This window comes from Cebus imitator, unplaced genomic scaffold (genome assembly GCF_001604975.1).
Source record: "Cebus imitator isolate Cc_AM_T3 unplaced genomic scaffold, Cebus_imitator-1.0 Scaffold381, whole genome shotgun sequence".
Classification (NCBI taxonomy): Eukaryota; Metazoa; Chordata; class Mammalia; order Primates; family Cebidae; genus Cebus; species Cebus imitator.
This window is the reverse complement of record NW_016107696.1, coordinates 1,032,589-1,048,565: the sequence shown is the minus strand read 5'-3', so window position 1 is coordinate 1,048,565 and position 15,977 is coordinate 1,032,589. Positions and strand designations below refer to the sequence as shown.

At 34.3% G+C, this 15,977-nt stretch overlaps 1 protein-coding gene across 1 annotated transcript in view; it reads left to right on the top strand.

Moving 5' to 3' along the window:
• The window catches only part of NDUFA5 (NADH:ubiquinone oxidoreductase subunit A5), a 15,900-nt gene extending 5,710 nt beyond the window's left edge, over positions 1-10,190 (top strand). The window contains exons 3-5 of the mRNA XM_017507641.2: positions 340-456; positions 5,267-5,332; positions 8,791-10,190. Of these exons, the coding sequence (XP_017363130.1) occupies positions 340-456; positions 5,267-5,332; positions 8,791-8,892 (285 nt within the window). The 3' untranslated portion in view covers positions 8,893-10,190. The remainder of the gene's footprint in view (positions 1-339; positions 457-5,266; positions 5,333-8,790) is intronic.
• Positions 10,191-15,977: the final 5,787 nt, after the last annotated feature.

Genomic DNA, 15,977 nt, shown 5'->3' with positions numbered 1-15,977 from the left:
AAAAAAAAAAAAAAAAGAAAGAAAGAAAGAGAGAAAGAAAAATACTGATTTAGTAAATTATTTGATTTCCAAAAAGGTCATTAGCAATAAGTTAGTTTTGTTTCTACTTGTTATCATACACTTGACTTATCTAGAACTTGGTATACGTAGAAAATACAGAAACTTCCCACATTTATATATAGGTTTTTCCTAAGTTGTAAAGGATTTAGATAGGGCACAGACATAAAGAAGTCACAGCAAAGAAGAGTTAATTAAAAAAAAAAACAGAAGTGAGTTTTATTCCATTAAGTCTTTGGTAGTATTTTAACCTATGGATATTTGTATGGTTTGTCTTTTCAGAGGCTAAGAATACTGTACACAAAGATTCTTGATGTTCTTGAGGATATCCCTAAAAATGCAGCATATAGAAAATATACAGAACAGATTATAAATGAGAAGCTGGCTATGGTTAAAGCGGTAAGTAGCTAAATCAGTTTTCTTGGATATGTGGTATACAGTGTAACATTTAACCAAAAAATTTGGTTCCTAATTTTTTGTATATTCTATACACTTTTCTTCTATTCTTCTTCCTTCAGTGCTCTTTTCCCATCTTTGCTCCCTTTTATTCAGCAAACTCTTGTTTAGTGAGTGTTTTTTATATGCAGGGCTCTAGAATATATTGGAGTTTGACACTAGGATCAGGCCCTTCCTTGAAGTAACATTGTAGTTGTTCCTTTTACCTTTCTTCCCTATTTAATCCTTTTGCTACTTATCTGTGGATATATCAATCTTGATCTCCTTTTTCTAAGAGAATAATAAAAGCAAAAAAAGGGCTTTTTTTTTTCAAAGAAAACCGTCAAAAGACTAGACTGTTACTAAGTAGCAATTAATAAAAGACTAGACTGCGATTCATACCAAACCATATTGCACTATTGTTAAAATTTCACACAAGCAATCATTGCATGGACTTATTAGTAATTATCTAAAATAATGTTTAGAAATCCTGAAGGTATAAGTGACTCTAGTCACATATATTTCTTCTTATTAGATTACCAGACTATATAGTTCAAAGAGAATTCCTATCTCCTCTTAGGTATACAACAAAACAATGCAGTTTGTATTATATTGTATTTGGTATTGTGTTATATGATGGATCTCTGTGTGTTACCCAGCCTAGAGTGCAGTGGCATCATCACAGCCAGTCTCAAGCAGTCCTCCTACCTCAGCCTCCCAAGTAGCTGGGACCACAGGCACTCATCACCATGCCCAGCTAATTTTTTAAATTTTTTGTATAGGCAGAGTTTCACTGTGTAGCCCTAGCTGATCTCGAACTCCTGGCTTCAAGTGATCTTCTTACTGTAGCCTTCCAAAGTGCTGGGATCACAGGCATGAGCCACCTGCACCGGGTGCCTCTCCCATTTTATCATCATCTTTCAAATAGCCTCAAATGTTTTTAGCTTGTTCCTATCTTAAAAGGAAAAACTATATGCTTATATTTTCCTTTACTTATTCCCCTATTTTGCTGTTTTCTCCCATAGCCAGTTTCAACCAAAGAAGAGTTTACCCTTTTACTTCTTTACTTACTTGTTTTAAAATGCTTTTCTCTGCTGTTTATACCACCTTATAACTAATTGTTCTGTTTGTAATTTAATTATACTTCATTACATGCTCCACCACACAGACAATAATAGAGCGATTTTTTTTTCAATATGTAAATCTTATGATGGTACAGTTGTCCCTTAGTATCCATGAGGGATTAGTTCCAGGACTCCCATGGATATCAAAATACAGGGATGCTCAAGTTCTTTATATAAAATGGTATGGTATTTGCATATAACCTGTGCACATCCTCTTGTATACTTTAAATCATCTCTAGGTTACTTATAATACGTACTACAATGTAATGCTATGTAAGTAGTTATACTGTGTTTTAAAAATTGCTGTATTGTTATTTTTATTGTGTTTTTTAAATATATTTTCCATCTGTGGTTAGTTGAATCCATTCTTGGTTGAATCCACAGATGCAGATCCTGAGGGCCAACTGTACTGTCTTGCATAAAATCTTACTGTGATTTTCTGTTCAGTGTTTCTCAAAGCTTGCGTCTAAGGATTTATGTTGAGCTGCTTGTATGAAACTTACTTAGCTACCTTTATCTGCATGATTTTGATGTAGGTATGGCCATGTTTGGGAACCATTGTCTTAAAGGGATAAAGTCCTTAGCATGGTATAGAAAGCCCTCCACATTCTGGCTCTTAGTTATTTTCTCAATCCTATCCTTTTGCTTCCTGTATACTAACTGTATACTCTATACTTAAGCAGTACTAAACTGCTGGCGGTTCTGTGGTTTCCATGCATATTTTTTCTGTTCATTTGTATTTTCTCCTTTCCTGGAATGCCTTTATCTTATCTGGTAGTTCTTTCTTTTTCTTCATAAGCCATCACTTCCTCTGTGAAATCTTTTCTTAGTTTCTTAAGTAGAGTTTGACAACTTCCTTACTCCTTTCCATTGTAACTATCACACTGTATTATGCCTCCACCAGCCATAAGCTACTTGTGAATGATACTGGATTCAACTTTTACCCTAAGAATCTAGCATAGTATCTGGCACATAAGGTTCCTTAGAAGTGTTTCTTTATCCAAAAGGCTAGATACAACCCCAAACACTTCATAATAGTTGTATCGCTGATTCCTGTTTTTGGTAAAATTGTCACAGACTTTTAACCCTGCATAGAGTCACACACAAAATCTTCAGTGAATATTGCCATGATTATAAAATATCTATTTACTAAGCCTAAAGTGGAAATAAAAAAGTACCCTTTTTTTTTTTTTTTTTTTTTTTCAGATTATGACTAGGGAGATAGTAATATCATTTTTGGTGAAAAGTGTTGGTTTGCGTCCCTGTCCAAGATTTTCATCTTAGTTCTAATACTTAATTTGTAGAGTGACTTGGCATATTGCTCATTTTCTCTGTCTCAATTTCATCCTCTAATACTTGGATATAATATTACCCACCTTCAACACTTTTTCTTAGAACTGAATGAGGTAATGTATGTAAAAAGCTTAGTATAGTCCCAAATAGATAGTGAGCATTCAGTACATGGTACCGTATCAAGCTTAATGGCATTATGCCATTGGTGACTTAAAATCGCATTATTCACTATCAGTAAGACAAATTTTGAATTGTTCGCCTAACACAGGCTTTTTCTAAATTGAAAATGTTGTTGAACATCCCTGGCCTTCTTTACTTTCACTCTCCTGAGTCTCTTATAATAGTGACCAGCTTCCCTGTTTTGTTTTTGATTTTTGGTCTCATATCTGAGTTAATCCCCTGTTAAATAATCTGTCTTAAACATGCTCATTTACTTTTCCCCCTCTTTTCCGTTTGAATTGAACTATGTTTTAGTTATTCACTTATTTAACTAAGAAATGTTTATTGAATGACTGCTAAATGCCATGTGTGGTTCTAGGCATGGAGGCTTGTGCCTAGTTGGCAGTGAACAAAACAGATAAAAATCCTTGCCTTCTTGGAGATTACATGTCAATGATGGAAGACCAAAAGAAAAAAAAAAGTAAAAATTGAGTAAAGAAGTACCTGATATGTTACAAAATAGCAAGTGCAGTGAAGGAAAATAAAACAAGGAAAATATGTGCCATGGTGGGGATGGGGGATGTTACAATATGTATTAATTTTCTATGGCTGCTGTAATATTCCCACAAACTTGGTGGCTTAAAAACATATAAGTTTATTTTATTAGATTTCTGGAGGCTAGAAGTTGGAAATCAAAATCAGGGACTCAAATCAGGGTGGTGGTGTTAGGGCTGTACTTCCTTTGGAGGATATGGGGTAGAATCTGTTCTTGCCTCTTTCAGCTTCTGGTGGCTTTTGGCATTCATTGGCTTGTGGTCTCATCACTGCAATTTCTGCCTTTGTGGTTACATTACCTTTTCCTTTTCTGTATGTAGTATCCTTCTGCCTCTCTCTTATAAGGATACTTATAATTGCAGTTAGGGACTATATGGATAATTCAGGAAAATTGCCCCATATCAGCATCCTTAACTTGATCGTATTTGTGAAGTCTTTGCTGTATAAAGTTAACAACCAGTTTCTAGAAATGAATACATCTATATATTTTGTGGTATTATTTAGCCTATAACAATATAAATTAGTAGTAGTTATTAATAGGAAGGTGTTATTTGAGCAAAGATTTGAAAGGCAGTGAAGGAACCAGCCATGCAAATATCCTGGGCCATCCAGCAGATGCTCTGAGGCAGTAACATATCAATCTTGTGTTGAAAAACAAAATGTATTTATTTTTCTCCCTCTTTGTTCCATTTATGGCCCAGAAAAATGGCCTGAAATGACAAAGACTTATTTATGTATGTGGGTATATTTAAAGAGCATAATTTCTGGCTCAAAAAGCTCAATTTACTAGAAAATAATTCAATGTCATGGAATGTTCTAGGTGCTATATTTACTAAAATTTTGTTTTTAAAAACTTATTAAAGAATGATGTACATTAAAAATGTGTAGAAAAAATGACTTTTCCAGAACAACAAAACCCTTGCTTCTTCCTCTTCAATTTACTACCTGTAAAGTTAATCACTATTTGGACTTCTTTTTGCCTGTTTTTGAATTTTATAGAAATGGAATCATTAGTATGTACTGTCTTGTATGTACTGTACTCTGGCTTTTGCTTAATACTGTGGTTAAGAGAATCATCTGTTATTGCATGCAGTTTATTCATTTTTATTACTATATAGTATTATATCCAAGTATTATAATTAATTGATCCATTATATTACAGATGGTCATTTCGGTTGTTTCTAGTTTGGGGCAACAATTTGTGCTGCTGTGAATATTCTCAAACATGTTTTTTTAAAAATATATTATGCATTTCTGTTCAGTGTTGTGCCTAGGAGTCTAATTTCTGGGTCATAGGGTAGCATTTATTTTTAATTCTAATGTTCTCAGAGGAAATACAGGAAACAATAAGAAAGCAAAGTGGTATTTTAAAATTTGTTTCAGAAAGACTGAATTTGACATCTTATTTCTGTCCCTTGATCAGCAAGTCAATAAACATTTAGCACTTTTCAATATTGACAAAAAAAAGCAATAAAATAGCAGAGGTGAAATGAATTTTCACCAAATATTTAGTAAAAAGTAAGAATATGATGAAAGAAAAATTGTATTTTTTAAGCATTTTTATATATGGAATTTTAAAATATAGGATATCAAAACATTCAGATAGTATGCTTGTTTAATTTTTTTTCCCCTTGAAATTATAGGAACCAGATGTTCAAAAATTAGAAGACCAACTTCAAGGTGGTCAATTAGAAGAGGTGATTATTCAGGTAAAGAAGTAGTTGACTATTTTGGTGTTTGGTTTCAGATTTTCATTTTTAGAAAGAGGCATACAACTGACATTCTCAGAATGAAAGGAAAACTAAATTTCCTTATTTATATCAACTCATCAAATCACTAATCACATATAGAAAGACTAATCACATATAGAAAATGTGTTGTTTTTAATGTGTATGTTGATTAAGTATTGTTGATGATAGCATGAATTTATGAGCCTTCTGTTAGAAGCCTGGAGTTTGACACTCTTTTTTTGTTTTTGTTTTTTTGAGATGGAGTCTTGCTGTGTAGCCCAGGCTGGAGTGCAGAGGTGCTATCTTGGCTCACTGTAATCTCTGCCTCCCGGGTCCCGGTTGAAGCAATTCTCCTGTCTTAGCCTCCCAAGTAGCTGGGATTACAGGCATGAGCCACCATGCCCAGCTAATTTTTGTATTTTTTAGTAGAGATGGGGTTTCCCCATGTCGGCCAGTCTGATTTTGAACTCCTGACCTCATGATCTGCCTGCCTTGGCCTCCCAGAGTGCTGGGATTACAGGCGTGAGCCACCATGCCTGGCCTGACACTCTTAATTTAATCAGCATGTTCTCCTTGGCCTGCCCTTAGTTTAAATTGGTAACACAAGATTATTGTTGTTTTAATGAAAGAAAAACTGTATTTTTGTATCTTAGTTTAAAATTATATAGTTGTATCTTATTTTAAGAGTGTGGCATATTTTTAGTAGGGTGAAATACAGACATTTTGAATTGTAAAATTAAAATGTACTTTTATTTTTAGTTTTGGTTTTTGGAGCATTTGACCAAGTTAAAAAACAATTGCATAGTATATTTGAGAGCTTAATTCTATATTATTTGCCAAATACTAACCCTGACAAAAAATATTGAGTAGTAAAATGTAAGCATGATTATGAAGAGACTGAGATTAGAAAAATTATTAACATTATTAATTACATTTAGAATATTTAAATCTTAAATTATTCTGTTGGGAAATTTTCTTCACCTCTCACTGTACCTGCTACTTATACAAGAGAACAAACCCTGCAGCTTAGTTTTGTTTAACCTGAATTTCAGTTCTTTTCCTTTGATCATAGGTAGCTTATAGAAACAGGTAGGTTACTGATGTAAACAGGCTGGAAATATACTATTTTGAGTATTCCATAGTTGATTTTTAAAGCATCTATGGGAAAATAATCATGCCTTTTTTTAATTAAGTTTTGTGTCTTTTTCCAGTTGCTAGTAAGGTTAAACTTTAAAAATATATTCTTATATTTTATAAATTATATCATAAATATTTTTACTCTGTCATTTAGTCTTTGTGTTATTTATATATATGTGTCTTTATATAAGATATTAGCCTTAAACTTTTATGACACTGTCTGCACATACTTTTTCTAGCCTGTTTTTGCCTCTCAAGTGGGTTTCTTTTTTCTCCCATGTGTAGAAGTTTTCAAATTTTTTTTATTTGGTGAAATTTTGTTGTTCCACAACCCCACCACCGCCATATTTTAAGTTTAGAATGTCTTTGTCTTATAAGCAACTGATAAATATTCAATTGTTTTATTTAGTTTTTATTTTGTGTATCTTTTTTCAAATATAACCCCTCTAATGTTTTCTTACTGTTGATTGAAGGGCAGATAAAAGGAAATACTGGGTAATATTGAAGATTAGGGAGGTATATCAACAACAGACATGATACACCAAATCAAAAGAATTGTTAGATGGCTCTGGAAAAAGAGGAATATAGCATTCAGACAGCTTTTTATGAATGTAGAGTGTTTCAGTTATTCAAAGGCCTGTTTTCTCAGCCTTTATATTCATTTATCAGGTTGGCTATGGTACTAGATACAGTATTATGGGAACTTGCTGCAAGCCTTATACTGTTGTCCTATACCCATTTCTCTTTTCTGTACCCCTGATTTCACTTCGATCATGACTTTATTTAGTTGACATATTAATTTATTATGGAATTAAGTTTTAAGGCATATAAAGTATTTTTAAGTCAGCTGTGCAGCTCCCCACATTCTCATGGCCACTATTAAGGGTAAATTAATTTTAGTAATTTTTTTAACCCACTGTATCTATGTTATTTAAAAATATAATCATAAAAATATTGAGATATTGTACATTTTTTATGTGAAGTCATCAAAATCTGGTATGTATTTTACACTTTGCAGCGCATCTGAATTTGGACTAGCTGCATTTCAAGTCCTCAGGAGTCATTTATGGGTAGCGGCTAACATACTAGACAGTCCCATTTCTAGATGGATGGTATGACAGTGTGTCAGAAGCCAGAGAATAAGGAGGAAATAGGCATCAGGGGCCAGGTGCAGCTGGGTCCAGCTTCCTGAAATATAGCTGATTCTCAATGATAAATGAGGGCTAGATCCCTTCCTCAAGCCCCACAATCACTGAAGGAGATTGAGAAAGCACTGGATGTTCAAGAGACCTAGGTCAGAAGGTGGTCAGGGAAGCAGCCATCCTTAGGAAATATTTTATCAGTATTTAAATTATTTTCTCCTTTTGACATTAGTAATACTTCTACCCTGATTTCCATTCATCTCCTCTTTAACTCATTGTTTTTCTTATAGTTGCTTGTAAACATAGATTAACTCTTGGGACCGCTGGCATAAATGGGGCATTATCTTTTAACTATAGAATAATAATAACCTCTAATATAATCTGAGCACCTATTCTGTGTTTGAATTTCTTCTCTAACATCCTAACAGGTGTTTAATAATTCATCTTATAGGTTGGCTAGAGTTGGCATAGGTCGTTTTTATTGTAGAAAAAATATGAAATAAAAAGCTATTTAAAATGTGTTTGTTTATAAGTTTTGTTTGAAAGGAAAAATTAAATGACATATAATTTGATTAAGGATTTTATTCAGTTAGTAAATATTTATTATACATTTATTGTGTTCTGCATTCCACAGATCACTGTTTTATAAACTCTGGGTCTCAAGTGACTGTGAGTCATGGAATCAATTAGATGGATAGTGATTAGCATTAAAAAAATACAATAGAAAAAAAGAATATATCATTGCTTGTAAAGATAATGATTTAAAAAATTTTAGTTATATATTTGTATTGTGGAACCCATAATAAAACGTATTTTCTTACAGTGTGTAAAGTTTGAAAGCAACTAACATAGATGAAAAAACTGATTCTCAAAAAACTTGTGAAACATTAAGATAAAAAAACTCACTAACTAAACTTTTAAACACTGTAGCTGATTTCAGTCAAATAGAAGACATCAAGAGATATCCTTTCTTACTCCTGATTGTGTAGCTGTGAGAATTAAGGTAATTTAATTACTTAACATTCAGCTTATGATGGTGGAATAGATTATGAGGTATTAATATGAAATAGTAACTCTAATAGTTAAAATGCGATTGTTCTGATAAATACCTGTTGAAGAGTAAAATCCAATGATCTTTTAAAAAATTTGTATTAACAGGCTGAAAATGAACTAAGTCTGGCAAGAAAAATGGTGCAGTGGAAAACATGGGAGCCATTAGTGGAAGAGCCTCCTGCCGATCAGTGGAAATGGCCAATATAATGATTAAGTGATTTTGGTGGGTTGATGGGAAACTGATGTAATTAAATATTCTGTTCTATTAAGAGCGTGTTCATATTATTGACATAATCAAGAAAACTGATATAGAAAATATCTAGGAAACTGTTAAAATTAGTGATTATGAGAATTCGGTTATGTGAATCCATTTTTGATTTGTAAAGTAGTCACACAAATTATTTCAAAGATGATATTTCTATGAACAGAGACGTCATGGGAAGATTTGAGAATTAATTAGAAAAATTCCTACAAATCTTCAATGTAGAGGCCATAATCAAAAAGTAAAGTTTCTTTAGTAGTATCTTCAATATATCATTCATTTTTTAAAATTATCCTGAAGAAGAAAAGGTCCTTAATTATTATGATCCAAACAAATTTATAGATCGCTGTTTGAGGTAAAAAATAAGAGTGATATTTTCAAATGTGATAAAATAGCACAAATGACTGGTAATAAAATTTGAAATTGGTTAACCTCCTTACCTGTGATCTTATGGATGTAAAGTAAAATTTAAATATATAGTTATATATTGATTACAAAATCCATAATGCCATTTTGTTTTAGTTATTATTTGAATTATACCATTTACTCTGTTTTCTTATAGTCTTAATTTTATTACATTTTGTTGTTACTATATTTGAAAACCATCAAAGTATAATAGATTGTACAGTTGAAGAAATTAACTTGGTACTTGAAAGAAATATTTCCCATTGCATAGAGGTACTTGGAAAAACTTTTCCTTTTGTTGTATTTGTGTAAGTTAGTTTTCTGGCCCATAGCCTTTTAATTTTCTTAACCTAATTACATCAGGATAGAGGTAGAATTTCTGTAAAAGAAGAGACATTAAGAGTTCCTGAAATTTATATCTGGCATATGGGTAGGCTTATATTCAAAACATCTTAGTCATACAACTATAAATTCAAAGTGTAATCACTAAGTAGTTTGCAGTACGTTTCTAATGTAAGTGTAGGTGGGTGTAAAAACAAGACAAATGCTGTTCAGGGAAAGAAGTTGGCAAGCTTAAAATTAAACAAAAATAAAATTACATGTGTTTTTGCCTTTTCTTCCTAGCTCTTTGTCATTTCTAAATACTTGGTTAAATTTAACTTGATATCTCTTTCCTTCATAGATAATATTATACTTTTGTAGGGGTGTGTGTGTGTGTAAGCACATTTGCTTAGAATGAGGAAAAAATGGTATTTTTCCTTCTTTCCAGTATACTTCTCCCCTCATAGAGCTGTAACATGAACACTAAATAAATATTAAATAAGGTAGATTCTTAAGAGGTTAGAGTGCAAGAAGGCTCCTTCTGGTGGGGAAGTGTTAGAGGCGGAGTTAGAAGCCCGGGGGTTCTCAATCTCATGGTTCTAGTATCGTTGACTCAGTGACTAAATTGAGACAAGTTTGGCCTGTTTCTCAGAATGGCCTATTTCTAATGCTGTAAAAGAAGTAGAATATGATTTATAACAACATTTTCATTTCTAAACATTTCTTGAATATATATTTATTAAAACATGATCCTAACGTGTGTTTGCATGGATACTTTCAAGGTAATTTTCTAGCCAACCATTTATTTTCAGATCCTTTGGGAAACAAAAACAAAGAGGGCTTGCTGTGTTTTTGTCATACTGTCAGTCTCGTTTCTGCCATGATTCTTGGGCATCTTTTATGTTTCACCAACAGTGTTACTGAACTTTGTTGCAAAAGGGGACCTTACTGGTGTTTGCATTAGAAATGCTAGTTGTAGAATAATAGTCATTGTAAAAATAATACTATAAAAATAATAGCTAATGTTTGTTGAGACTATAATATGAATGCCAGGCACCATTATATGAATGCCAGACTAATTTCGCTCATTAAACCTGCACTGCAACCCTAAGAGTGACACTGCAAATTATCTTCATTTTCCAGATAAGAAACCAGAACCCCATATGAGTAGTTTTCCCCTGCAGTTATGCAAGTTGGGGCTCTAGGGATGCTGAAACCAAGAGATGATTTAATAACAAATCCAAGGTCACATAGCTAGTAAGATGTGAAGCTGCCTGGGTTTGAACCCAGGCAGCCTGGTTCTAGAACTGATATTCCTGTTATGTTATTTATGACTGTGCTTGGGATGTTGCCACTCCTGCCTGTGCTGTATGGGCGGAACCAAATAAACCTAGATCCTGCTGTCTTGACTTTTTCCATCAAATATCTGTAAAGAACAAATATGAGCAGAGGTAGTGAACTGGATTTCATTTTGTGCAAAGAGCTGCATATTGGTAATAGGCAGATTATATTAATGGGATAGGTATCTAAAAAGTATTGCAGTTTGGTCCTCGATTCTTTCTCCTGTCTCAGTTGCTCACGTGACTTTACACCTGATCGTTTTTCCTCCTTCAGTGTTTTCCCAGTTGCTTCCTATAAACGTCCAGGTTAAGTCCCTAGCAAATGAATCTTTTATTCAGGGATCTTAAGTGTTTTGAGTGGCTACTAAACTAATTGGAATAATTTTCAGAATGGTCTACTTCAGTTCTCATGGGTTTCATTCCAGTTAATCACCATACTGCAGATATTTCAGAAGAAAGAGAAGCTAATCAGTCTGAGCTTTGCTAAGAAAGAAGAAATGGCAACAAAGTTGATGTTCCCTTTCTGCCACACTGGGATTTAGTGCCGACAATTCCAATTTCTTGGCATTCTTTCCTTTGGGATGAAAATGGCTTATATTTAGGATAACTAAATATAGCATAATTTATCATTCCACTTGGAATGATTTTGAGTGAAAATAGTTACATAAGGATAACAGATATACACCATGACTGACCTGGTCTAATAGGATATATGGCACCCTACTGGAGTAAGCTCAGGTCTCAAGGTTGCCATCTTTCCTACACCAGTAGGATCAAGTAGTCTGTAATCGGAATAGAATGAAATCGATGCCAGCAGTAGCAGTTATGTGCAGTCAGACCTCAGGTTTCATTGTGTCCTTTGACTCTCCCTCATTCTTCCCTCTCCTTCCCTTTCCCTTAGAATTGGGGGATGGAAAAAAGGGAACTTATATTTTACTGTCGATTTTCTAATCCCAGTCAGAGAAGGGAAGCTAATTAAGCCAGTAACAATATTTACTAATATATCTTTTTAAAAAAGGAGATAACAACATATAGGAAAATTCCTACATGTAGGCTGTCAGCTTTTTCTTTTTCTTCCCATCCTCTGTGATTATGTAAACAGAAGTTGACACCCTATGCAAGTATGTTGTGGGGTATAAGATTAAGTACCAAATTGCTGAACATAACGCGAGTATTTTGGATTTGCTGAGTGCTGTCTTCCCATTAAAACTAAGTGTTCAAGGGCAGGCACAGTGGCTCATGCCTGTAATCCCAGCACTTTGGGAGGCCAAGGTATGCAGATCACTTGAGGTCAGAAGTTCGAGACCAGCTTGGCCAATATGGTGAAAGCCCGTCTGTACTAAAAGCAAAAACAAAAAACCAAAAACTAAGTGTACAATGAGATTGTAGCCTATGCTACAACAATAGTTTGGTAATGCCAATTATTTTAGAGAAAAGTAAATGAGAGGTTACCAGTTGGGTTTAGAGGAGATTGATGTTTTGTTTTAGACAAAATTCATAGGAAATCACAGTGGGAATATGTTAAGGGGTTTGAATGATTGATGGGGACAGGAAGAATTTATTTGAGAGATCCTAGAGATGAGCCAGTATTCTAGAGAGCGGAGTAAAGTAGTGAGTAATGTAGTGATTTAGCATGGGTTATCATTAAATCCCAGTGTCTTAACATAAGTATATTTTTTATTCATACTGCATGTCTAAGGAGGTTTGGCAAGGAGTGCTCATGGATATACAAGGAATCCAGGCTGAGCATGGGACCATCAACACATATTTCTATGAACATCGTGGTGTTGGGAAAATGCAACATGACAAATTACACATAGAAACGAAAGAAAACCAAGGTTAAAAAATTTTTTTGACTGCCACAAAATTTATGAATTGAACTTGCCATGCATAGCTAATAATTTTCATTCACTATGAATCTTTAGGTTTACATTAGCAGCTAATTTTTTGTGGTATAATTAAATGTAATTTATGATAGATTGGCTTCTGAATGTGATTAAATGAAAAGCATTGCAAAGATTTCTATTTTGGTATTTCTCATGATCCTCAAGTGCTTTATTTTAGGTGAATCTTTTAGTTTTTCTAAAGAGTATTACTTTTTTTATTACAAAATATTGGCATTTTAATCTCTCTGTAACTAGAGGGTGAATTCTTTTTCACCAGAGTAAAACAGGTCCACAATCTCTCATCTAAATTCCTAACTTCATAAATCTCTGAAAATAAAGCTTTTTCGTAACTAATTTGGCAACCAACCTCATCTGAATTACGTGAGGTTATTTGTGGTATTTATCCCACTTTAATGTGAATATGAATATATTTTGCCACAGATATATCAATGTATTTGATTCTAAATTGCTTCCTCAGACCCTCTGAATGTGTTACATAATGTAAAATATATGCCCATATTTCCTTTCAGAAATCTGAAAAATTCTGAATATCAAACACATCTGTCCCAAAAGGTTTCAGAAAAGGGATTATGGACCTATATTTCCAGACTCTTAACAAGTTCACAAGGCAGTATTATGATCCAAATTTAATCTACATAGACAATTTTCAAAACAAAAATTTTCAGGTCCTTAGTTTTCTAAATTTTAATATTTAACATTTCATTATTCATCTTAGCCTGGAGTAACAACGGGAAATATTTTGACATGCTTGATTTTATCAAGCCACTAGGTGGCATCTTTGTAAAAATAAAAGCACATCAAAAGAAATGTTTAGTACATAAATAAATGCTGCGATGAATGAAAATTGATGTTTCATGAGAAATACAAAGTCATTTGGTGCAATAAGTCCTGAGAAAAATGCATAATTTTATCGTGAAAAGGAAAATGGTATGGTAAAATTACTCTTCCACTTTTGGAGCTGAGAATCTTTTTCTTATTGGTTGTTTTCATTCAGTTTGAATATACATTTATTATGTAACCAAACTACATTTGTGTGTATGTGTGTGTATGTGCTTGTGGGCAGGATTTTGATATGCTAATAACCTTTCCATGTTCCACAGACTACCCAAGGAAGCATAACTATTAAGTTAGGTCCCTATTTAAGATTGAATTGTATAAAGTCATCCTCACAGCAAACTACAAACAAAAACAAAAACAAAAAGGAATAGTGGATATGAAGTCACATTTAACACTGCGAGACACTAGACGTTCTCTCCTACCAGTTTTTCTTTCCCTATCTCCTGACTGGAATAAACTTACTGTTTGCATACGGTCTCTAACATTGAGAACAGTGAATGATAAATTTTAAAGAGGAGACCCAGAAAAGTGAATGTTTAAAATCAGTGGAATTTTAATTAGTAGCAGAATGTAAGATAAATTATGATTTTGGAGATGGGAGTGGATGACTGTTCATAAAATCTTACCTGCACACCTCCACACCTGGTCTACCCAACCAAGAAAGGCTAATCCTAGTGGTTACCTCAATGCCCAACTTTCCCCTTTTCTTTTCATGAATGTGTGGAAATGATTAAAATGCATTTACTTTTACTTAACATCATTATTAAAGCCAATTTTATCGGAAAAAAATGTATTTCACTATTCTAGTAAAAATATATTTTAAAACGAGATGACTAAAAAAATGGACACGACAAAGCTATTGGAGAGATGAGAGTGCAATTTCAGCAGAACAGTGTAAATAAATAGATGAAGACAATGAACATTTATGAATAAGGGAATGGACCTGTACTAATTTGATTAATCCTTTAAAAATATCAAAGCATATTAAACAGTACCGTACTAGTGGTTAAAAATCTGGGACCTGGAGTTAAATTGCTTGGGTTTAATCCTGGTTCCTTCATTAAACTTTGTATGCCTTAGTTTTCTCATTTACAAAATGGATCTAATAGCAGCTTCTCCCTAATAAAATCGTTGTAAGGATTAAATTAGAAATCTATGTAAGGTGCTTCGTGACAATTAATACCTAACAGATGTTAGGTGCTATTATGAGATAGCAACGTGTAGTTTGTTACTAAATTTCCAAGAGAAACATAGTTGACCTGATCTTCAGTACTATCCTGTGCTTAAACATTTTCTTAAAGAATGTATTGATAGGCTGTGCGCGGTGGCTCACTCCTGTAATCTCCAACCCTTTTCAAGGCGGATTGCTTGAGACTAGGAGTTTCAGATCACCCTGGCCAACAGTGAAACCCAGTCTCTGCAAAAAATACAAAAAATTAGCCTGGGGCGGTGGCGGGCGCCTGTAATCTCAGCTACTCAGGAGGCTGAGGCAGGAGAATTGCTGGAGTCCGGGAGGTGGAGGTTGTAGTGAGCCAAGATCACACCACTGCGCTCCAGCCTGGGCGACAGCGAAACTTTGTCCAAAAACAAAAACAAAACAACGACAACAACAAAAACGACTTATTGATGTATTGATGTACAAAATTTAGTTTATTAACTAATTTAGTGATTAACAAAAGTTCTGCTTATAAGGAGGATTATTTGATAGCTACTGTCTCCCATGTTTCTTTGGCTGACGGGAAGCTGAGACCCAAGTTGTTAATTTAACAAAGGCAAGTAGGCACCTGCTGTTACACACTTGCGTTCTCCTTTTGACAGTTTTTCGCCTCTGACTTCATACTGTTTTCTCTCTGATTTTTTACATCTGTAAGATTAAATTGCTGTCTGTTTGGTTTAGAGAGCTGTGCGCTTTCGCAAGTGTTAAAGATCTTGGAGAGCGGTTACTGTCCTGATTCACTTTGGCATCTAGGTAACCGGTTGGTAACCGCCTCCGCCTCTGGCTCCTCCCCTTCTCCCTTCCGCCTCCCTCCTTCCCGCCGGCTCAGCCTTTGGCTCCTCGCCGTCTTCCTGCCGCTTCCCTTCTCCCCGACCCCTCGTCGCTGGCCCCGCCCCTTCTCCTTGCCGGGTCCCTCCTCTCTCCACTCGCCTCTGGTCCCTCCCCTTCTCCCTGCCGAGTCCATTCTCCCGCCCCCTCGCCTCTATCCCCGCCCCTTCCCCTGC